Source organism: Siniperca chuatsi, linkage group LG4 (assembly GCF_020085105.1).
Source record: "Siniperca chuatsi isolate FFG_IHB_CAS linkage group LG4, ASM2008510v1, whole genome shotgun sequence".
Classification (NCBI taxonomy): Eukaryota; Metazoa; Chordata; class Actinopteri; order Centrarchiformes; family Sinipercidae; genus Siniperca; species Siniperca chuatsi.
The window spans coordinates 21,683,117-21,707,930 of record NC_058045.1 but is presented as its reverse complement, the minus strand read 5'-3'; the positions used below and the strand labels follow the sequence as shown (position 1 = coordinate 21,707,930).

The 24,814-nt window shown below is 41.4% G+C and overlaps 2 protein-coding genes across 4 annotated transcripts in view; both read left to right on the top strand.

Moving 5' to 3' along the window:
* Nucleotides 1-780: 780 nt before the first annotated feature.
* lg4h12orf4 (linkage group 4 C12orf4 homolog) lies at nucleotides 781-18,908 on the top strand. 3 transcript variants are annotated; one of them, XM_044193079.1, is made up of 14 exons: nucleotides 781-943; nucleotides 1,385-1,573; nucleotides 2,450-2,595; nucleotides 4,452-4,633; nucleotides 5,558-5,657; nucleotides 5,869-5,993; nucleotides 7,432-7,538; nucleotides 7,738-7,935; nucleotides 11,607-11,735; nucleotides 12,530-12,598; nucleotides 12,779-12,981; nucleotides 15,354-15,411; nucleotides 16,092-16,159; nucleotides 17,396-18,908. In XM_044193079.1, the coding sequence occupies exons 2-14, from the start codon at nucleotides 1,393-1,395 to the stop codon at nucleotides 17,486-17,488; spliced, it is 1,659 nt and encodes a 552-aa protein (XP_044049014.1). In that variant the 5' UTR covers nucleotides 781-943; nucleotides 1,385-1,392; the 3' UTR covers nucleotides 17,489-18,908. The 3 variants fall into 3 exon arrangements, with proteins under 3 accessions (XP_044049014.1, XP_044049015.1, XP_044049017.1); XM_044193080.1 differs by lacking the exon at nucleotides 781-943 and adding an exon at nucleotides 951-1,104; XM_044193082.1 differs by lacking the exon at nucleotides 781-943 and adding an exon at nucleotides 1,166-1,281.
* Nucleotides 18,909-21,040: 2,132 nt separating this feature from the next.
* The window catches only part of LOC122874757 (solute carrier family 45 member 3), a 33,366-nt gene continuing 29,592 nt past the window's right edge, over nucleotides 21,041-24,814 (top strand). Inside the window, exon 1 of the mRNA XM_044193067.1 lies at nucleotides 21,041-21,184. The gene's annotated coding sequence lies outside the window, so the exon portion shown is untranslated. The remainder of the gene's footprint in view (nucleotides 21,185-24,814) is intronic.

The window sequence follows — 24,814 nt, the reverse complement described above, 5'->3', positions numbered from 1 at the left end:
CGCGCGCATACACGGTGAAGAACATTCTCCTTCTTTTCCTTTCGGTTGTTCCCTTTCAGGGGTCGCCACAGCGAATCGTGTGCCTCCATCTAACCCTGTCCTCTGCATCCTCTTCACTCACACCAATTAACTTCATGTCCTCTCTCACTACATCCATAAATCTCCTCTTTGGTCTTCCTCTAGACCTCCTGCCTGGCAGCTCCAACCTCAGCATCCTTCTACCAATATAAAATAAAAAGTCATTTGAAGACCCTTATCATTGAGTTTGAAGTCTGCACTAGACTGTATATACTTTGAAAGCAATTTTGACTGGATTAATTAAAGTCATGGTTTTGCTGTACTTTATTAGATTGTGTAGTAGTCCGTGAGAGACTGTGGCTTATCACTAAAACAGTCAAGCACCTAGTACACAGCCCATGTGTAGACTTATTTCAGTCTCTTTTAGTTGTTGCTTGTAGAGTTAATAGATTATATACAATATCAAGTTAGACAAACAAACAAAAGGGGCAATGATTTGGCAAACATAGATTCAGTGAACTGAGATACTTATAAATGACATATAATTAAAGTTATGCTTTGTAATAGTTAATTTATAAACCAACCACTCATCTTTGGCCAGCAGGGGGAGGTAGAGCCAAAGGAAAAACGCTCTCGTAAATTAAGCTTTGAGGTCAATAGATTCGTGGCTCTGTAAATGTGCTTTGTACGAGTAAGAGAACAACCTAAATAAAAAGATATAGGATTTGCCAGTTTTTGAAGTGTCCACACATATACCATAGCGGTTCTGATGCACAGTTGAAAACATAACCGCACACACAGCTGAGCCTCAGTGTCGCGAAAGTGCTCTTACTGTCACGCTGCTACACTCGGAAGCACTCAGCTGACTGAACCAAACGGGAGCGCTGTCTCTGCAACCGGAAACACCGTATTCATTCATACTCAGGTAAATCTGCATCTTATAAGATGTATATGTTCACCAAGTAAAGCAAACAGCGGCGTCACAGCAATACATTTCCAAGACAGAGTGTCTCTCTTTTCATATTTCTAGCTTCGTGCCTGGACGTTAGCTATACTGCTAGCTAACTCTACATTAACCCTAACATGGTAAACTCAGCTGACACTCAACGGTGATTTAAATCAGCTATTAAACATACTGATTTTAGCAACTGCAAACCACTTGTCCTTTGCTTGTTAACAAAGAATTCTTGGTCTCGCCGTTTTGTTTGTAACTTTACTGTTTGGGAAAGCTGTTTTCTCTGCGCTGTCAGTTGGTTAACATTGGTGGTTATTTCACATATTATTTCGGTTATTGCCTAATCATTGCCCATTAGACTTAAACTATATTACTTTCAATCATGTTTTTCTGTTGCCGTCTATTTTTCAGCCTCAGCCATGAAGAAGAACAAAGGCAAAGCGAACAGTACTGCTGAGAAGGAGTTTGTGTTTGAGTTCAAGGCAGGGAAACACAATTGTGTCCTCAGAGTGCCTCTGCACTTTCCTGTCCAAGAGAACACCAGTGACCTTCATGGACGCCTGATGCTGCTACATAAAATACCCTGCTACATAGAAAATGGTGAGATTGCCACTTTTGGTAAAAGGAAAATCCATTTAAGGACAAGTTACAGCTACTTTTGTATTACTTTTGTTATGTTGCTTACATGTGGAGGTTACTTTGTCAGTGAAATTCCTATGTTTTACAATTCAACCTCTGCTCCACTTTCTTAGCTGGGATTTGCTGACCCTAACTGCAACCATCACCCCAACCCTAACATTATATATATAATGCCATATACTGTATAGCCTAAACACAAGCATTTGAATGAGAAAACTTGTCAGGGGCCATACTGTATGTTGCCTGGCAGGAAGCCCTCCAGCTAGGCACTGTTGATGGCGACAGCCCCTTCAGTCCCTTACTTGTCTTTGAAAGGAAATCAATTAATCATTAAAAAAATATCTGTATTTGCAGATAACAATATTTATTACAATATACTCCGATAAAATGCACTAGAACTGAACATAACTGACCCTAAATTGATAATTGGTAATTGGCGTTTTAAACTTGTTGATTGAAACATTTAAATTCTGTATATTATGTAAGTCTTAAATACAATATCATCTACCTTTTAAGTATTAGATCTCTATTCCTGAAACCAAAAAAAACATTCAAAAGGGTTATTATCATTATAATTGGTATATTCAGACTGGTGCAAGGACCTCTAACTACTACTGTATGTCAAATCTACACAGTTGGACAGATTCTGTTTATCTGAGATGAATCTATTGAAACAATTTCTTTCATGTATTCTTGGGAAAGAGATGGTATTGTCAGAATGCATGCTGTCCTAAACAGGTGGAATGGATCCTGCCCATTGATTTTGCAGTGTACTACTTAGCTTGCACAGAAATGAAAATAATTGTATGCGCTGTGTATGCGCATCTCTTCCCGCAGAGCTAAAAACCTCGCTTTCCACCTTTATCGAGATGGAGACCATCCTGGATTATGACAGAGAGGCAGAGCTGGCCCTGCAGAGACTCACAATGGGCGATGTGGATGTAAACCAGCTCACCAACGCATGGACCAGGTCTTATGTGGAGGTGATTGCACATTTCAGTATGTTATTGTCCCTAAAAACTAACATCAGGGTTTTTTATAGCTATTAGTTGCTTATAGCACAAACTCTCATATCAATATCTATAATCATGACAGATTCACTGTCACAATGCAGTTTTTTTTTGCGGATTCATTTGGATTTATCTACATTTCTCACATTTGTGACTGAAAATGAGGCCATGGTGCCTGTTGTAATAAGCTGGACATCAGTTTTTGTAAATTTGCATGACTTAGTTGTATGCAGTCACTATGACTTTGCACTTTCCATTAAAATGTATATGATTTTAATGATAAGGTATCATCAGATTGGAGAATAATGCCATAAACACAATTAGTCTTTCATTGACTCAGTGAGATAGATCTTCCACATAGAGTTAACCTGTTTGAAAGTCAGTTCGTTTGATGCTCCTGTGACTAATCAATGACCATGACATGTTGCATTCAAATATCCTGTTTGGAATTACTATGTATTACAAAAAATACATGCTTATCACTATTACTAAGAGACTTATACAACTCCACATGGCATCTAAACTTCTCTACATTTCCCCTCCTGTTTGCCACCTGGATGAGAATTTCTGCTTCACCACAGTTTGTCTTTGTGGGGTGGCTTAAAAATACTATTTTGCAACTAGAGTTTTGTGATACATCATGATTATATTTGATTCTGTACTCAGATTACAAAAAGTTCTGTTTTTTTCTGTGAAAAATTTCTATTAATATTGTGGACAGCACGTTTTATTCTTGGCAGGTGTTCCAAAGAGTTAATTTCAGACACTGCCTGCTCAAAACACCCCGATCGTATATCCACTACTCCGTATTTCTGTAGTAGCTGAGCAGTGTTTCGGAAGTGTCCTCTAATGCTCCCACTAACTTCAGGGCAGTCATGGATCATTAAAGTAATTTTAACAGAAGTAGTGCAGTGCATCTGCAAATTGGTTATTCAGAGTTCCTGAGAAAAAAATCTCATTACATAAGCCCGCATGCTGTGTTTAATGTCTCTCCATTGCACTTGGTTACACTTTGATGCGTTTCTTCCCAGAGATCCAATATGTGGTGCCGCTTGCTCATATCTGAGAATGGAGTCATCACTTTTATATTATGGATCAATACAAAACAAACAGTTTAGTTACACACAGAAGTGGACTTTGTGGTTTTCTAATTCAATTATTTATGGTCTTCTCACTGACACATTTCTTTGAAAGCGTATGTATTTTATTTCATGTTTAAAGAAGTTCAATAAGATCATTTGGTTTTACACTTCAAAGTTCAGGAGTCTTAACACTGCTGTCACTTGCCCGGCGATTTATAAAAAGACAAGGGCTGCCTCAGCTCGTGTTGTGAAGCCCCTCTGGCCCACTGCAGTCAGACATTAAGGGCTGGTTACATTTTACTGCAGTCACACAGAAATACACATGGAAGCTCTCCAGTGTCCATCGTGTTTGTGGCCCGAAGATTCCTGAGCCTGTATAAATAGAGGAGTTTCAGATGCTGAATACTGTTCTGTTGCTTCTCTAATTATGGATGGGGTACATCAACTGCCCTTGTTTATTGAGCAAAACATTCAAAATGTGTTGACATTGCATGTTGCCTTCCCCTTTTGTCTTCCTCTGACTGCAGAAAGTTTAGTTTTTACACTTTCTACTGAAAGTCAGCATCTCTTACTCGCAGCATGTGCAGCAGATCATCACCAACAATGACAGTTTTAGGTTCATACAGTGAAACAACCCTGCAATGTGGAATGTACAGCATGGTTAGGTTGTGTTTTCTTTGCCTTTGTGTAACCACTTGCAATTTCCATTTTGAAATAGTTCTTTTCTTTCTTCTATTACTGTTTCAGACCACGCTGGAGCATGCTCGGCCCGAAGAGCCCAGTTGGGATGAAGACTTTGCTGATGTTTACCATGAGCTGATTCACTCCCCTGCCTCGGATACCCTTCTCAACCTGGAGCACAACTACTTTGTTAGCATCTCCGAGCTCATCAGTGAGAGAGACATGGAGATTAAGAAGCTGCAGGAGAGGTTGGTATTAGGTATTATTGCCTGGAACCGGGATTCTTGGATTTCATGCACATACATCGTTCTTTGTAAATTTACATGGTGTATGGCTAAAGCTGTATTCAACTTCAGTATTCTTAGGGTGTTTTTAAACCCTAGTTTAAGTTTGGTTCATTTGGCAGTTCATTTGGAACAAGATAAAAAAATGTTGCGTTTTAGTTCTGGTCCGGTTCATGTTCACTCTGACTTTTTAGGGGGATCGTTACTGTGTACTACGTTTAACTCATTTTAATCTTTTATTTGGGATCTGCTGAAATAGTAGGACATAAGCTCAATACACCTCTGTTTTAGTCCTTTTTACTTTCCAATGTATCGAGGGAAATCAACAGACTCACATGTTGATGTGCACACATGCACCCATGGTTACCAAATGTTTTCTGCATAAATATGGGCTATACAGATCGGAATATCAATCTGTTCGTGATCAGCATATAGATTTAATAGAAGTTTAGCTTCAGTAAAATCACATATTTACTATCGCAAAATATGTTGGTCTATTTCACTTTCACACCACAAATGCACCCCACCAGAGTCCACTTAGAGGTGGACTGAGATCTACCTTTTTAGATGATCTTGGTCCAGTTGTTTTTTTCGGCAGCACCAGAGTTCAGTTGATAGCTTCCACACCAGCCCAAACGAACCGGACCAAACGGGAAAATGCACCAGAGTTCATTTGAACAGAACCAAACAGGTTGAAAGCACCCAGGAAACGTAGAAAACACGTAATGCATTAAGTCATTTATACAGTGTTGGAATGTTATTTCGGTCACCTGTCATGAATATAGGTGACGGTAATAACATTTGTGTCTGTTATTCACGAGTTGTATTGATGATGATGCAATCCCCTATCAGTCTGATCAAATCAATGAATATTTTTCTGTCTGGCAGGCAAGCAGCTGAAATGGACAAAGTGATGCATGAGCTGGGGAATACTTTGAGTGACCAGGATGTAAATGCAGTAGCCTCTCAACACTTTGATGCACAGCAGGTAAAAAGGAAGTTGGGGTACTCTGAAGCAGTGCTAAAAGCAGGTGTACCTTGATCCCAGTACAAAGTGATCATTTCACAAAAGACATTTCAGGGGATTCAGTTAGTGAGTTTTCCATTTACAGGTTCAGATTTGCTCTAGCCTGCCCAGTCAAAATAAGTTGTTGTCATATTGAAGTTCCTCAGTGTTTGACTTTGTCGTCTTTGAGCAGGTGTTGGAGAACAAGTGGGCCAGTGAGCTGAAGCAAGTCACCGGCATTCAAAAGCAGGAGTATCAGGAGTGGGTCATCAAACTGCACCAGGACCTGCAGAAATCCAACAACAGCAGCAAAATTAAGTGAGTTCATCTGTGTGTGTTTGTGTATACACTCACACTTACTTTACACGCATATGCACCTGAACAGGCTCCTTCATTTCCACGACTCGCTCTTTTTTTTTTTTTTACATATCAGGGTACAGCAAAAACCATTGATCCAAGATAATGAACACTGGAGTCAGGTGCTTAGTTGCTTACTCTGCTGACACGGATGAATGCAATGTGCAGATGCGACTGAACGGCACTTCATGATTTTTATTCACTGACATTGTGCCATCGTTGCAGAGGCTTTGGCTTTTCTGGGTTGCGAGGTTTAAGGTCAGCTTCAGTTTATTTGTACAGAGCATGCAAATAGAGTGAATATTAAACCTTAAAACTTACATTGATATAATGAGGCGACTAAAAGGAAGAAAAAAAAACTAGGATCTAAGTGATAATAGGAACTACTTTTTTGTTGACCCATAAAATGGCATGAAACCGATCTAATAAAATGCTTTAATGCTTTTCTCACTGAATCTTGACTAGAGGTCAAACTGACCTTTTACTAACAGGATCTCAACAGCTGTACTTCCGCAGCAGTTCTAATCCAAAACATGACATGTCTGCTGGCCCTTTGAAGTACAGGCTCCATTTACATAGAAATTGAAGTGATTGCAAGAGGTCAAAAACTCATCTTAGTTTGACTGATGCTTAGCTTTGCGGTATCAGTTATGACTGGCATCTTGGGATGAGAAGCGGAAAAAAATCTAATAGTGTTTAACAGTAATGTGGTCCCACAGAGTGGTGGTTTCAGGTCTTACACTCCTTTGCATATATTGGATATTCTATCAAAACACAGATAACACCAGGACCTGAATGCTCAGACAATGTGCTGACCCTGCATCAGTTTTTCTTAATGATGAATATCAGTATCTTGTTATGTGTGGGTGGAATTTAATACTGCTACATCAGCACTTTAAACACTGCATTTTTAAAGGTGAAGCCCATAAAGGAAAACTGAAAACAGAATTCAGGTTGAATTTTTGTTTCCTTTGATAGTGTTTCTTATTTTTTGTAAATGAAGTGCTGAAACTAAAAATGGAATCCTTATTGCTTAGATTCATAATCAAATTGTGTACTACATCATTTCTTGTTTTATTGTATTTGCCATCCAAGAAGTAGCCACAAAAAACTGCTGCTGAATGGTTTTTCCTTTTTTAAAAACAAAAACAAAACAAAAACCCCATCAAAAGCGCCTTTATGTGTTCAGTAATGTCTTTTTCTGAGCAGTTTAAAAATCATTTTATAAAATATTAAAATATAGTGTCTGCGTTTCATTTTTGCTTTTTCTTGATATGAAACTCTTCAGGTTCTGTCAGTTCTTTCCACGAACCTATAAAACATACATCAGCTGTGCTGTTATTGCTAGATATCTTTACTGATTGGTGCATGATTGATTGTTTGCATGATTGATTTCCAGTGAGGAGATTAAGGTGCAGCCCAGCCAGCTGTCGGAGCTTGCAGATTCTGGAGCCAGGATGTTTGAGGAGCAGCCTCAGCTGGAGGAGAGTTTCACCATACACTTAGGTGCTTCACTTCTAACATGCTGTCAAAGTATTTGTACACAGTTTTGTTTCAGCTGACATGTCAGTAACCATGTTCATGAAACACTACTGGTAGTATAAGTCTGTAAATATTTATGTAAAGCAGTATTGATGTCAACTACTAATGTATAATAATTTTCTGATTAATGTGTGTAAGTATCTTTGTGTATATATTTGATCAGGAGCACAACTGAAGACGATGCACAACCTGCGGCTGGTCCGGGCAGACGTGCTGGACTTCTGTAAGCACCGGCGGCACGGCAGCAGTGGAGCAAAGCTAAGGCGGCTACAGACGGCCCTTTCGCTCTACTCCTCCTCACTCTGCGGTCTGGTGTTGTTGGTCGACAACAGGGTCAACTCCTATAGTGGCATCAAGAGAGGTCAGGGGACATGTTTTGGTGATTTTCATAGAGATGTTGTCACCAGGACAACTTGTGGTGTTGGTTTGTAGAAAGATGAGAATTTGCATTACATTTCCACAATAATTCTAGCAGTGCTTTGTTATATATTTTATAATAATGTTATAATAAAAAAACGTTGTCCTTCACCCTCCGCGGGTGGTCTCATCCTTCGAGCTCGGGTCCTCTACCAGAGGCCTGGGAGCTTGAGGGTTCTGCGCAGTATTTTTGCTGTTCCCAGTACTGCGCTCTTCTGGACCGAGATGTCTGGTGTTCTTCCAGGGATCTGCTGTAGCCACTCCTCCAGTTTGGGGGTCACTGCCCCGAGTGCTCCAGTGACCACGGGCACCACTGTTGCCTTCACCTTCCAGGCCTTCTCCAGCTCTTTCTCTGAGCCCTTGGTACTTCTCTAGTTTCTCATGTTCCTTTTTCCTGATGTTGCCATCGCTTGGTATCGCCACATCAACCACAACGGCTTTCCTCTGTTGTTTGTCAACCACCACGATGTCAGGCTGGTTCGCCATTACCATTCTGTCAGTCTGGATCTGGAAGTCCCACAGGATCTTGGCTCGGTCATTCTCTACCACCTTTGGAGGTGTTTCCCACTTTGACCTCGGGGTTTCCAGTCCATACTCAGTGCAGATGTTCCTGTACACTATGCCAGCTACTTGGTTATGGTGTTCCATGTATGCTTTTCCTGCCAGCATCTTACACCCTGCAGTTATGTGCTGGATTGTCTCAGGGGCCTCTTTGCACAGCCTACACCTTGGGTCTTGTCTGGTGTGGTAGATCTGGGCCTCTCAGGGCCTGCTCCTGTGCAGCCATGATGAGTGCCTCTGTGCTGTCCTTCAATCCAGCCCGCTCTAGCCATTGGTAGGACTTCTTGATATCAGCCACTTCAGTTATGTTCCGGTGGTACATCCCATGTAGGGGTTTGTCCTCCCATGATGGTCCTTCCTCCAGCACGTCTTCCTCTGTTCTCCATTGCCTGAGACATTCCCTGAGCACGTCATCTGTTGGGGCCTTATCTTGGATGTACTTGTGGATCTTGGATGTTTCATCCTGGATAGTGGCTCTCACACTCACTAGTCCACGGCCGCCTTCCTTACGGCTAGCGTACAGTCTCAGGGTGCTGGATTTGGGATGGAACCCTCCATGCATGGTGAGGAGCTTTGCGTCTTAACGTCTGTGGTCTGTATCTCCTCCTTTGGCCATCTTATTATTCCCGCAGGGTATCTGATCACTGGCAGGGCGTAGCTGTTTATTGCCTGGGCTTTGTTCTTGCCATTGAGCTGACTTCTTAGGACTTGCCTTACTCGTTGGAGGTATTTGGCGTTGCCGTCTTCCTTGTTGCCTCTTCGAGGTTGCCATTTGCCTGTGGTATTCCAAGGTACTTGTAACCATCCTCAATGTCTGCTATTGTTCCTTCTGGGAGTGAGACCCCTTCTGTGTGGACTACCTTCCCTCTCTTTGTCACCATTCGACTGCACTTCTCAAGCCCGAATGACATCCCAATGTCAGAGCTGTAGATCCTGGTGGTGTGGATCAGTGAGTCGATGTCCCGCTCGCTCTTAGCGTATAGCTTGATGTCATCCATGTAGAGGAGGTGACTGATGGTGGCCCCGTTCCTGAGTCTGTATCCATAGCCAGTCTTGTTGATTATTTGGCTGAGGGGTTCAGACCTATGCAGAACAGCAGTGGGGACAGAGCATCTCCTTGGTATATGCCACATTTGATGGATACTTGTGCAAGTGGCTTACCATTGGCCTCAAGGGTGGTTTTCCACAGCCTCATCGAGTTCGCAATGAAGTCCCTTAGAGTCCTGTTGATGTTGTACATCTCTAAGCATTCAGTGATCCATGTGTGCGGCATTGAGTCATATGCTTTCTTGTAATCAATCCAGGCAGTGCACAGGTTGGTGTGTCGGGCTCTGCAGTCTTGGGTGACTGTTCTGTCAACCAGGAGTTGGTGTTTGGCTCCTCTGGTTCCTCTGCCAATGCCCTTCTGTGCTTTGCTCATGTATTGATCCATGTGTCCACTTATCTTAGCCGCGATGATGCCTGACATGAGCTTCCATGTTGTGGAGAGACAGGTTATTGGCCGATAGTTGGATGGGACTGTACCCTTTGTGGGATCCTTCAGGATCAGGATTGTGCGCCCTTCGGTAAGCCATTCAGGGTGCGCCCCATCTCTTAGCAGCTGGTTCATTTGTGCTGCTAGGCGCTCATGGAGTGCAGTGAGCTTCTTTAGCCAGTAGGTGTGGATCCTGTCAGGGCCCGGTGCTGTCCAGTTCTTCATACCTGAGACTCTTTCTTGGATGTCTGCCGCTGTGATGGTGACTGGATTCTGTTCAGGGAGGTTGCTGTGGTCCTTTCTCAGGGCTGCCAGCCACTGTGCATCGCTGTTGTGTGATGCCTCCCTTTCCCATATACTTTTCCAGTACTGTTCAGTTTCCAGCCTTGGTGGGTCTGCTCTGCTGTTATTACCCTGCCATTGAGCGTACACTTTCGCAGGTTGAGTTGCGAACAGCCAGTTTATTCTTCTGGCTTCATTATCTCTCGTGTATCTCTTTAGGCGGCTGGCCAAGGCTTGGAGCCTTTGTTTGGCAGTTTCGAGTGCTTCAGGTATGGGCATCTGGTTGTACTTCTTGGGTACTTGCTTTCTCATTGCACCTCTCTCAGCCTCTGTCAGTTGGCTCACTTCTCTCCGGGCCTCCTTGATTTTTGCTTCCAACCTTCGTTTCCATGGTGGGTATTGTCTCTCATGGCTCCCATGGTTGCTCTTGTAGCCAAGCATCTCTAGGATCACTGCTGCTGAGGCGTATATCAGCTCATTGGTTTCAGTGATGGTTGTGGTAGGGATCGCTCTCAATGCTGCATTCACATCTTCTAGGAGACTTTCTGATGGTACTTCACTTAGCCGTTGTAGTTTGCGTCGGGGTTGCCTTGTATTCATCCTCGCCATTATCTTATCTTTCAGGTCAGTCGCTGCCTCGTTCAGCGTGATTTCTCTTGGGGCTTCGTACCCAATCTCTGGTTGGGGAGCTGCTTGGATGCTCCCCTCTGACCTGTAGTCCTGGCTCCCCCTTGCCATAGCATTTGTGTTGTACCTCGTCAATCTCAAGTTGTGATAGCAGTTGCCGCTTGTGGATGTTGGAACACTGAGCTACTAGTTGCTTCGCCGTAAGCCTCGATTGTGGGTTTCGAAGTAACCATTCATCCCACATCCTGTGCATGTAACCCCTCTGACTAGGGTTACTGGAGTAGTAGCATTCCAACAGAGCCTTGCTATCGCATCTCGCCCATTTCCGTCTTGTTCCAGTAGCCCATTTGTTCCATATATATATATATATATATATATATATATATATATATATATAAAATATATAACAATGAATTGTAACATTTTTATTTTGGTCCTATCATGACTCACTCTGATTATCTCTCACCTTTACTGTGAGAATAACACTATTCTTTTACACCTCTTCAAATGATTTGTGGAACGCACTCCATTCACATTAAAGTTTGGATTATATTCTATTTATTTTAGAGCTGGAGTACAGTAGGGAGACATAATTATAAAGTTAAGCTCTGGCAAGATATTAACTTTTCATGCATCATTTCATCCCTGGCCTGTTCTGTGTTGACCCCCAGACTTTGCAACCGTGGCGAAGGAGTGTACAGACTTCCACTTTCCCTGTCTGGAGGCGCAGCTGGAGGAGGTGCAACAGGTGGTGCTCTATGCCAGAGTCCAGCGGAGCAGCAAGCAGAAAGAACAACCTGGTTAGAGATTTTTGCCTGCTCCTTGGGTCTCCCTGTCAACAGAACAGCTGTAATGTAGACAGAACATTCAGAAAGCATTAGAAAGAGATTGCTGGGGCTGAGGCTTCCATAAATCTCATCCTGGATGTACATTTCACCAGAAAATAGTAGCCAGTGACCTGGACACAGACGCTACTGAAGAATTGATTAGTCTACACAGCCGGGGTGCTTTTGTTTAGCCGGCTATGCATCATAAAATGCTTACCTAACATTGCTATTCATGGCCTTGTTTAGCAGTGCCACAGAGACACAAAGATACTCTCAACATACAGAATATACTGGCTTTGAGGTTGATCTCTAATCTACCTGATTTTATGTGTAGCAAGACAAGAAAAAGCATTTTTATCTCTCATTTTGATAAAGAAACATGGGACTAAAATTAAAGCTCTCTTCAAAAGAATGAACTGAAGGGGGACTATAACTATATACATGACTGTTACCGTGTTGCAGTACAGAAACTTTACACTGCAAACATTTTCGCAGAGTTGGAGAATGTCAGTGACATGCCAGCAGTATGAGATGGGGGATGAAGTAGTCAGGAAGTAGAAGACACTTTACATCACGGCTACTGCGTTGACAGGAAACTGTGTTCAGGTCCTTATCACAGCATCGGTTGAGTGGTTCGAAGAGTAGAGCTGCATATAGAAGCATTCTTTCTAGCTTACAAGCCTTTCAAGTAAGGTCCAGCTGCCATTAAGTGTCCTTATGAGATATTTTGATCAATCTTTGTGCATATTGATTTTATTTTCTTACAGAGATTCCAAGGAATGGAGGTGATGATAAGAGCAAAAATGTTGAAAGAAATCCATCTAACATCGTACCAGGTAAAGGTTATCAATATATTCTTTACACTGACTCCTGGTCAGATTAACAGAGCAAAAAAAAACACGATGTATTGATCCCACAATATTAAGCAGTATCATTTTTAGACCACACTAGTTATGCATACCTTTTTCTCAGTATCGCACACTTATGTACTGTGACTTCTGCGTCTCTTCCTCAAGGTGAGTTTTACATCTCGCGGCACTCCAACCTGTCAGAGGTCCATGTTGTCTTCCATCTGTGTGTGGACGACAACGTGCGTTCAGGGAACATCACGGCCCGGGACCCGGCTATCATGGGCTTGAGAAACATCCTGAAGGTCTGCTGCACACACGACGTCACCACCGTCACCGTCCCTCTGCTGCTGGTCCATGACATGTCAGAGGTAAGAGTAAAATATATCCACATAGTCGGCCAACTGTAACACCTGAACACTAAGCATTGTGATTCAGAGTGCATGAAAACTAGTTAGCAAGAAAGCAGAGAAGAACAGTTAGCTCAAAGTAATGAATAAATGGTTGAAACTTCTAACTTCTGCCACTCCAAGTGGTAGTACGAATGCAAACTTAACCACACCAAAGCACCTAAGCATTGACAGTTCAATGGTATCAAAAAATATCGCAGCATCCACCATTATATACACTCTTGGCTACAGAACATCACACCAGGAGCTGATATGGATTCAGTGTTGCTCAACGACACTCTGGCGGGCAAGATTCAGCTTTTTGAACCTTCATCATGAACCCTGTTGCCATAAACATCTATCTGCTTTGGTCTTGTACGTCTGTGTTAAGCCTAAGTAGTTTGTAATTGTTTGTGGTAGAAGGTGAAGAAACCTGCTGGCCACACAAGTTTCGATGACTAACTGATGGCATAGTCACAATTTCTTACCTTTCATTCTGCCTCTGCTTGTTTATGCACTGCATCCTCAGCTGTGGTCTGGCTTGTCAGGCACTGGCTGTGAATTCAGCCTACAACTTAACATTTCCCAGGTTTAAAACCAGGAGGGCAAAGTAGAGAGTCGTGAACTCTTCTGTTTACTTAGTGCCTCTCAGAGTGTATGTACAGCAGCACTCTGTACTCACACAGTAGGGGAGAGTAACAGAGAAAGCTTTCAGTGACTGATGAACTGAGCCTGAATCAAGCAGAGTTTGTTTATTCAAATATCCAATCACAATAAGGTGGATTTTTCTTTTATATCTGGAAATTGGAAAATCTTTTTTGATTTGGTCTGCTGAAAATGAATGGAATTGGGATTTTCTTTTAACCGGAATAGCAGCTCCTTCTTATTTCTTCAACTGAGTAAAAATTAAAACATAAACGGAGAATCCCATAAGATGGAAAGTAAATTCTCAACAAGCCTTTGTCTGGAGTGCACTCATGCCACAACATGCCCAGTGCAATTTTTCTTCTCGTGTTGAATCAAGTCTTTGTTTACATAACCAAAGACTTCTAACTTTCCATCTGTCATCTTCTTTTCAGTCTTGTTTGCTGTTTAATGGAGATGTTTGCCTTTTTGTAGAAGCCTATTCTTGTGTTTTGGCAATTTAAAACAACTGCCATAGTTTGTCTAGATGAACTGCAGACTGCAATCAAAATGCAACATGGCTGTGCCTCTTATTCTTATGTTTAAAGGTTTTTTCCTATTTTTGCTTGAGCGTTTAGAGTTTGAGTAACCAGGAACACAGAAGAGTTGCTTAATAACACTTTATTACATGTTTAAAAGTTTGCAGAGACGAAATTAAAAACTCTTTCAACCAATTTAGAGAGCTAGTTTGCAGACAATGACTCTTACACAATTTGACAACTACCATGTTAATCTTTCTGGTTGTAAGAAATGCCTCTCCTTGCCTCAACTGGCGCTGGTACAAGCCGCAGTCACAATGGAAAAACTCTTATTGTTAATGCGTCAAAGACCCATTGCTCAAGCCTGTGCAGTTTATCTCGAGTGCAAAGTGGGTGACGCAGTTGACATGGGCCTAGAAGACACCCCTGCCTCCAGTTCATGGATCCAGTTTGTTGACTTGGTATGGGTGCAACACATTTCCTTGTGTGTGTGTGTGTGTGAGCAAAGATCAGTAGCCAAACACACTCAAAACCAAAGGGCGATGAGAAGTGACATACGCCTTCGCCTTTCGTAAGCCTTTGCAGTGCAAATTCTGCATTTAAACATTTTGTGTGTAGATATAGTCACCTGACAGGAGACTTTGTGTTTGACCTAGTTAATATGTAATCTATATAGTATCTAATTTACATACCTGCTTAATACTCAGACTCCTAAATAGGTATGTAATGTATCAAAATTTTAACTGTTCATATGACTCGGCACCAAAGCCCCAACACAAATTATTCAGTCTTTTTAAATTTTGAACACTATTTTTATTGTGTTGTTAACAAATGATCACACTGCTCAGCATGGGGAACATAAATTGACAAATCACAAACATGAGATGTGTGTGATATAATAGCTTATACACAGCCTAGGAAAGGTTTTAACCCATACAAATGATTACATACACATACGTAAATAAAAAAACAAATAATTGAATTGCTTCACTTTGAAGAAAAGAGAAAAAAATGGAAGGGGGAATGGGGATGCCAAAAAAACCTTTTGTAATAAGCATATCAGTGGGGTGCCCCGGGAGCTCACCTGGTAGAGCGCGTACCGTTAAGCCCTTACCACAGTGGCTGCACATTTTTTAAACACAACAAACAAAACAATTCAGTGTTCTCATTTCTCTTCTCACCTCTCTGCAGGAGATGACCATACCGTGGTGTCTTAAAAGAGCTGAGCTGGTATTCAAATGTGTCAAAGGTAAGATGAAAGTTTGAAACTATTTTAAGTTAAGGAATTATTTTTTGAGCTATTATGCAACCCCAACTCACATTAACACCAGTACACAGTACACACAAACAGCAATTTACAGCGTACCTTGTATTGTGCCCATTTTGCTGTTTATTGGTGTATTCTTTATATTTTCATAGATAACCTACCCAAATATAAACAACATGACTTGTGATGAGATGCAGTATTTCCAGCTGAAGTTTGATAACAGAGATCTGCCAAACCCAAGTTTACAGCTTTTTAAAACATGTATTGGACACACAAGGTCTTGTTGAGCAAGGGATTCTTTTTCCAGCTAAAATCCTTCTTTGAAGAGAGAGACTTAACAGAATGTCTACTGGCAGTATTGTACCTTTTCCTTAATGCAAAGCTGATCACAAATGTGATATGTTGTATCTAAGAGGCACAACACTTTCTCCTGCTTATTATTACTAATTTATTAATATTAACACTACAATTACTATTTTACTATTAAAAAAATAATAAAACGTTGTAGGTGGTATTTGCATTGTAATATTAAATAATGTAATTACAAAACTTGATTACAAAATAATGCCTGGAACACACGGAACTTTACAGGTAGATATTTAAAAATGGAAAATGATTGTTTTTGTTAAATGTGAATTACTTTCAAACTGTTTTATTTGCAGGCTTCATGATGGAGATGGCCTCATGGGATGGAGGTATATCACGCACAGTCCAGTTTCTAGTGCCAAAGGTGAGAGCAGAATGTACCGCCTCTATTTTTTTGGTTTCGCAACTTTTAGCTAAGGTGACACACAGTCATCCTTTGAGTAATTGCTTGCCAGCAAATCTCTATGTTAATTCAACAGAAATGTATACTTAAGGCCTCGCATGTGCTCAACATCACAAAAGGCACACCTGGTCTTGCAGTACACACCTTTGAATACAGGCAGAGAAGAGAGACTGTTTGCAAAGCATGCCATGAATCATAGATTGTAGAGCTTTAGGTTCTCTTGACCAGTGTTTACACTGCTGTGATAAAAGAAAGCTCAGAGACCCATCCATATAATTGTGTGATAAGCAATGTGATTTACATGTAGCTTTCCAGCACTGAGGCCTAATCTTGAACTTACTTGGTTATCCAAGTCTAACCATATGTCTTTAGGAATAATGTAAATAAGTCACCCAATTTACAGACGTTGCTTTATGAGTAAAAGGGAAGGAAAAAATCAGGTCCAGGCTTCCTGTCATATTTTGAAGTAATTGTGGCCTCAGTGCTGGATGAAGCCTAACTGTTATTTTATTTTGGGTTCATCTGGATGTTGTATACCTATAGCTTTTGTGGTTTGTCAGGAAGGCAGCAGAGCCTATAGCAGGATCTCACGTTGACAGGTTAAGATGATAAAACCAGCGGCATCAAAGGACTCCCGACTGTATCGGCTTCCTGTCAGCTACATGCTCAGACACCATTTAAAATAGCACTTCTGAAACAACATTGTTTTCTAGGCCTCAAAGATACGTGGTAGCTAAATATACGCTCTGTGTTTGTATGCGGTTGAAGGATGCGTGAGGGACTGTGTTTCTGCTTTAAGATTAATACTTGACATTCTTATTTGACGGGTGACGATGTTTAGAGTGACACGGTATGTTGCCCCGTTAAAGTCACAGCAGCCGGAGCTCACATCACTTCAGAATCTTGACTACTGTTCCCTCAGGAAAACAGAGACCCTGTGATGTTGAACTTTAGGGCATCACAGGGGCTGTTAACACTTGGCTGTACACAAACAGCCAGATATATTTTTGTTTTCATGGGCACAATTTCAGCTGGGTTTTAAAAAAAGGTTTTATTGGTTCCCTTCCATTGTCACAGTGTGTGGACTGAAAATGTGAAAAGAGTTGTTGTTTTTTTACATTGGTGCTGCACAAATCTCAATCCCCTGTTGCTCACTAATCCTGGCTGTGTCTGTGTGTGTCTCTTTTGTATTGACAGAGTATCTCAGAGGAGATGTTCTACCAGTTGAGCAACATGCTGCCTCAGATCTTCCGTGTCTCCTCCACCCTAACTCTCACCTCAAAGCACTGATGGATAGAGATGCACCACATTGCATCCTCAAGGCATTCAGACTAACAGAGACACTTTTATTTTAACAACAGTGACAAGCTATATTTCTTGTTTGCTTGTGTTTTCTTTCAGGAACTGTAGATTAAGGGAGTGGAGATTTGATGAAGTAGCACATAAGCCCCATTCATTGAAATGGGGTCAACATAATATGGTGGCATTAAAGCACTTACAGTAGAGGTGCGAAAAGGATTTTGAATGAGAAGAGACATTTTTATGCAGTTGGTGAGCCTGGTTATTTTTGCACCTTCCACACGCTGTGAATACTTCTTACTGAAAGAGGACTGGATTGAGTGGCTCACCAAAGCAGCTGCTACAATTATCATTTCAAGCCTGCCGGATGCGGTACTGGTGACAGAGTTTTATGACATCATGACATCAGCCTCCAGTGCTGCAAGTATTCCAGATTTCCTTTTTAAAGCTGCAATGTGTAACTTTCCACGCATTCAAGCTACAGCATAACAGAGAATCTAGTGTTGCGTTGGTAAAGTTGTTTTAACTCGCTGGTACGGAGTGAAAATGCCATCAACCGAGCAGATAACGTAAATGTGAAAACACAGTATTGTTTACTAAAGTGATGAAGCTGGATGGAACTGGCACTGGCAGAGAGGTGTGACCAAACAAACCTTATTAACATTTCTCAATAGCAGAGTTAGCAAGCACACTAAATGTAGTGTTTTCACCACACAGATGGATATAATGTTGATTATAAAAAAAACATCACAGATCTCATCTTCAAATCTAATTTTTTAGTTTTGATGTACAGTATGAGGTCCCTGTCAACATCATATTTCATTTGTTGACTGTGCACGAATTAGTCCGGATGTATGATCACACAGTTCAGCCATCATATGAGATTTAGCAGTGAAAACCGGTGGTTAATTGGCTTCATATTTGGGGGCTGATTTGTCCAGAGAGCGCTGACATAAACGTGGCTCTTCTGGTCCTAAACACATATGGCATTTCTACTGAGATGAGCAATGTGCAGGTGTTTCTTATGCTGCATTGCAGTGAGTTGTAGTGAGGGTCACTCTGTGTGAGTGCACGTGTGTGGTCCCTCCCCTCTACCTCTGTAACAGCAGATGGCACTGTTCCTAAAGACAAAGATGTGGAAAGGGTGACAACACAGACACTCTCTTATTAAAAGAGATCAAATTGAAATGAGCACCTGCTGCTAGTACACATTCATCATGAGCTCTGTAAAAAAAACCAAAAAAAAACCACTGCTCTGAAAAGTTCTGCCTCAGCGGTCTTGTATCTTCAGTGGTAAATGTTTGTCAAATGTGTTGAACACTTGAACCTGCTCAGATGTGCATTCTGTATATGTGCCGTATGTTTACATTTTTATGTTTTTAATAAAAAAGTAACCCACTCACTACACTAATTTGATGTAAATTGATGACAGAGTTTCACATTTTGGATGATAAAGTTTTTTTCTCCCCCTCTGCCACCAGTGATGCACTTCTAGTGGCATTTGGTTCAGCGTTTAATTTAATGTTGATGGGTACAGGCACATAATCTGACTGAAGTTAATAACCCATGTCATTCATTGGAATTACATTCCTGCACATCTAATGGTGGCCTATAAACCATTTCAGACTGTCTGAAATCAATTCAGCTCATCAGAAAGTTTGCCACAGCCACATTCAGCGGTGGTATTAGGATGATTTAAAAGAGTTGAGAGTGTGGCGATCACAGCAAGCCGCCTTCTCTTCTGTCAAGATAAACAAGATGGCCAGCGGCCCTGAGAGAGTTATGAGACTTCTTAATAGCTTCATGTTGGAACCTGCAAATGTTTATATCACACTGCCATGCTGAGAACCCACAAAATTGTAAGAATATGTACTGCTGAGTGTCTGGCATTCTTGGGATTGGTCTCAGTGGCCTGGAGTATTGGGTTTCTTTGGGTAGAGAGTGCAGGGTGCCGACTCAGCACGATAGTCCACCTCTCCGCCCTCGCTCGGTTCTGTACACATTATCAGAATGACATTCACGAACTGGACGTGAAAAGTATTAATTCATACAGAAGCACACTTACATTACTTAAGTTACATGTGGACAACAAGTACCAAGAGGCACCTGTTCAAAGCTGTTTTGACAGTAGTGAAACCTAAGGCCCTCCTCAGCTAAAGTCAGCTCATTGGATGGGGGTTTGTCAAGTCACTCGCAGGCACAGAAACATGACCAGGGAACAGCCATCTACAGCATGTGATAGTCCATAAATTATACTGTCTTGAAGGGAACGTTGTTTCAAGTCAGCTTAAGTGGAAACTCATCAGTACTTAACCAGAATTAAAAGAAACATTAGTTTACATTCATGTGACTGATCTATAAGGGCCCAATTGAGGAAAACCATAGTGATTGGTAAAGGATGATACAATATATTTATATTTTATATTCCACAACAATTACAGTGTTCGTGACATCTTCAGGAGCAGTGCTGTTTTTTTTCCCCTCACACGTGAAAATAGACAATTGTGAGTAGAAACTTTGTCCTTCTTTCGGAAGAAGTAAAGTTTTCTGTGCCTAGTTTTACCCTTAAAGAGCAGAATTATTCAGTGATAATTGATTTCCTCACCTAATTTAACTTGCCTGGGAATTCTGAGGAATGGCATGTCAGCACTGGCTAGACAACAGTGGTTATATGCAAGGATTAAAGGATAGTAACGAGAAGAAAAAACATTGTGATTAATAATGACTTGGTCAGTAGGAGATACAGAAAAGCCTGCATATACAGTCATGATGCTTAAGACTACGAAAACAATATGAATCCAGAATATGATGCAGAACCTAGTGAAAAGCATAGCATTCTGAAATATAAAGGAATATCCAACGCTTTTTAATAAAATCCACAGGTTTAGGTTTTTACAGTCTCCCCACTTGGCAAATTGTAGCTATTCAAACACATTCCTAGCTATAACCAGAGTCGTGATATTTAAATTATCAAACTAAACTAAAAAAGCGTAGCCAACTTTTTTTCTTACTACTTGTAAGAAAAAATGTGAGGTGACAGTTAAGAACACAAACCTGTGTACAGGTGAAGTGTCAGAAGAAGGATGAATGGCAGGAGTAGTAAAGGCAGGAAAAGTAAGGAAAAAGCAGTCAAATGAAAAAAGCAATGAAGAGTTCATTTAAATGGAAGTCATCAAAAATAATATCAGAAGCGGTTTAGAAAATGCATGACAAAATAAAAACACATTTATTAACCTATTTATGTATTCATCCGTTTGTTTACAGCAGTTTTCCTCTCACGTCACAGGTAGTGCTACCGGAACTTGTTATATGTTTGCTTAAACAAATAAAGCTTGTGTGTCACTTGACCCTTATGAAGCACTTTGAAAAGAACAATACAAAACCTTAAAAAGTATATCTTAGTTTAGCATAGTAAAACTGCTTCTTAGACTAATTCATTCATTTAGTTTAGGGCTTTTGTTTTTATATGGAGTCATTAATTTGCTATTTAGAAATAAAGTACCCGTTGCGAGTGCTTTCGGTCCGTTTATTTCGAAAGTTGAGACCGGAAGTTGTAGCTGTTGTTGCGACTAACTTGACAGCGCTTGTCACAGCTGGGTGTCTGGCTCTCCACAAGTTGAGCAACAGCGGTACGTCGGGAGCGAGCAAGTTGCTGCATGGACTTCTCGGAGCTGCTCACAACTTAAGGTGAAGTTTACACTTAAGAGGGTCCTTCGCTGGAATAATATTACCATGCATTTTTTTTTTTACTTTACAGATATGACACGTGTGTAGCCTTGTTTATTAGACACATTTAACGTGATACTTTGTAACTTATGGGTCGCTGTGTGGGTTAAAACTTATTCATTGTGTGTGGCGTCTTTATAACGGTTGACCGCGTCGAAACCACAGACACCGGGTTTACATTTCGACCCAAACGTCGGCGTGTGTCGCTGGTTTAATTCATACGACGCCAGAAACAGTGATTTAGCTGAGCCGAAAATGGATGTGTGTGGTTTGAGCCTGTGACTGAAAGGTGTATGGTTAGCAAGCGTCCAGCAGCACGGTGCTTTCTGGAAGTTTTTCCACTCTGCGTCGTTGACTGCAGCTCTGCCACCAGGCTCCCCCGCACACTGATGTGTTGCCAAGTGCCATGGTGGCAATAACTTTACGGGCTTACCGACCGATATAACCTTTTCTGTCCACACTGAAGCCTTCGTCTGAACGCTGTAAACATTTGGCGCTGTGTTGGGGAGAAGCCCGCTGTTTTGACACATGGATATACGTACGGGGGAGGAGGCGTTTCAAGGCACCCTGTTTGGAAAGTCGCTTCCAACTGGCCGTGGCATTGATAGATTCTTGTTGTTGTCTGTAGTCTGAGAGCCAACTGAAGCGTCGTGTATTGTTCATGTAAGACTTATTTTATTGGAAAGAATTTAGGAAAGCTTAATAATAAAACATCTATGTTGATAGCCGACCAGAACTCCCAGTTTGGACGTGTAACTCCTACTAGACCAGGGGGGTCTTGCTCAAAGGCACTTAAGCAGTAGTTGTTGAAGATGAAGAATGAGTCATTGACTGCTCCTGCACAATTTCCAACTTGAACTTCCTTGTTATGCAGATTACACACTGACTGAGTCTCTCCCTGTTGTAATAATCACTGGAAACAAGTAGTCTACCAGAACAAATGTATTCTTTACTGTCACCATTAACAGCTGGTAGAGGGACTGGCACGTTTTCAATTATTGGATTAATTCTTGCCAGAAATAGCCTCTACTATAACTGTGTGTTACTGCCTATTACTAATCTTTGTAGAACAAATGAAAAACCCCATTATTGGATTGGAATATTTCATTTGCTCACAGTTAAAATATGAAATGAAATCCTCAAAAAGGTGACACTGCATAGCTTTTGTGACCCCCTACCCCCCTGTTGTGGACAAGTGTTGACATATTTGCATTATGGATCCTTTTTGCTTACTTTTGTCTCACTTTCTAAAGCCTCTTTTTACATTTAAAAAAAATATATTTACACAAAACAATGTCAGGAATGTAAACTACATTTTCTACTAAGTAAACTCCTCCTCTATAAGCTGCAGTTAAGAGCTAAAAGTTTCCATGCTGTTCAAGATTCAAAAACCACATTAAGAAGGAAGGGGATCAAAAGGTTAAACAGCTCTAACCCATGACAGGCGGACTTTTATTGTCACCATGACCGTGACTCTGCCATTACACAAAGACCTCTTTCCCCTCTCCATGGACCACTCAAGTGTGTTATTCATTCTACCCTGGAAAATATACTCTTCTCTTAAGCCCCGTTGGCACCGCCAGCTCTCTTGACAGTATTTATTTTGCTTATAACAAACCTGAAACTAACCTTTTTCCTTTTAAAATGATACACAATATCATTGTGTCCCCTGCTGGTATGTGTAAAACTAGTGATCACCGAGCAGCCACATTATTAGCACTCCCTACTTTCTATGTGTTGCCCCAGGAGGGGTTTGCGTTGCTCTCTGCAGAGCTCATCTGCTCCACAGTGATAGAAATGCTTCTTCACCCAGGATGCTGTGGCTAGACCAGCTGGCTGGCTGTAACTGCTCTGACAGTCTTATATACACCCCCAAGCCAAGCGCAGGATAATCACCCACCGTCGAGGACACCAAGCTACTTAGGCAGACTGAAGGCTTTGCAGTTTTAATCAGTCGTAGGCTGTTTATCTCCAGCTCGGAGTGCTCTCTGTGCTTTCCATGTGTACCTGGATTCTCAATGAATTACACTTGGCTCCTGCATATGTTTTTTTTGAAGACAGGTGGTGGATTATGTGGTGGGTATGATTTTTAGCTACCTCTTCCTAATGGGGAGGGCCCGAATAGCTTTTGCTGGAAGGGTTCTTTCTCCTAGGCTCTGCATCCTCTTCAAAGCATTGTGTGCTGCTGTCGCTCTGGTATCATGTGCAGCCATGAACAATCACAGGTATGTGATCTGTACAATGGTTGTCTCTCACATCACTTCAGTGGGAAGGCACAATTTTATGGCTCTCATGACAATCCAGTTTCTTTACATTGCTTTCAGGTTTAAACTTTCATGTCATAGTTTAGTCAGATTAGTTGTGGCGCTTTCATGGCCTAAACTGTGTGTTTCCGTAGTTTTTGTTGTGTCATGGGAGATTTATCCTAGTTGTTGCTGCGCCTACAAAAAGTAATATTTACTTTTTTGATTTTCTGTCTGCAGAAAATGAGATGGAACCTTGTCTCCACTTAAATTGGACCAATTGCTTTGGGGTTTCATGTAATTTGAGCTGTCGGCTTTATATTGACAGAATCCATGCTGGCTGCCTCTATTTCCTTTGTCTCCGCGTGAACTCCAATTTAGCAGGAGTTCATTTCTCTGATCTGCGTGGTGTATTTTGTTATCTTTTAGGCAAATATTCAAACCGCTTGAGCCTTGTACATTTACTGCTGAACTCAATGTGTCCCTCAATCGCTAATCATTGTAAAAACAGTGAGCTCATTTGTTGAAACAGGAGGGGGGAGAGAAATGGTAATGGTAAAAGAAAGTTGATGGGGGGGAAAAAGTGTTATATATTTTGTGTTCTGTATGTTTTTCCCCGGAGGACAACAACCACCAATCAAAAGCAACACAACACCTGCTCCCAGACTGGGAAAATCTTGCAAGGACTTGAATGCACATTATTAGACCACCACAACTCACAAACAGCGGGGGAAAGGGCTGAATATTAAGCAACGTGGCTGGTTCCTGGATCTCTCATTGACGGGAAGCAGAGGAGCGCAAAAGTTTTTCCCAGCTCTCTGCAGGCTGCGGGGTCAAAGTCCAAACTGTTTCCCTGTAATAGTGCTCCGCAGCCAGCTGGGCCAGACAGAAAGACCGCTTACAGGCTCCCCTAATGGGCCAAAGCTTAAAGAAAAGATGACAGCCACCCTACCACCAAGGAATGTCACCTCTGTGACATTGTTATCATTCAGCTTTTTCATTGTTTCTGACATTATGGCCACTTTCTCACAGTTGTTGCTGGGAATTGTACCAGCCAGTTTCCTTTTTTGTTACGACAAGGAGGATTTTGATCCAAGAGGGATATGACTGAAACTTCAATTCATTCATTTGTTCCACTTTGAGTTAATTCAGCATTTGTGAAATATCTATTATCTGTTTTTTAGATATGGAACAACATACTAACACCTCTCTTGTCCTGTGGCATCATGAAAGTTAGACTCACTCGTTCAAGTCCTCTGACAGTCTGACTGCGTGGCAGAGATTCTGTCAGGATCAGAGTCCTCTTGGGACTCCTGGGATCATGGCTAATTTTAATTGGTGCGAAAGG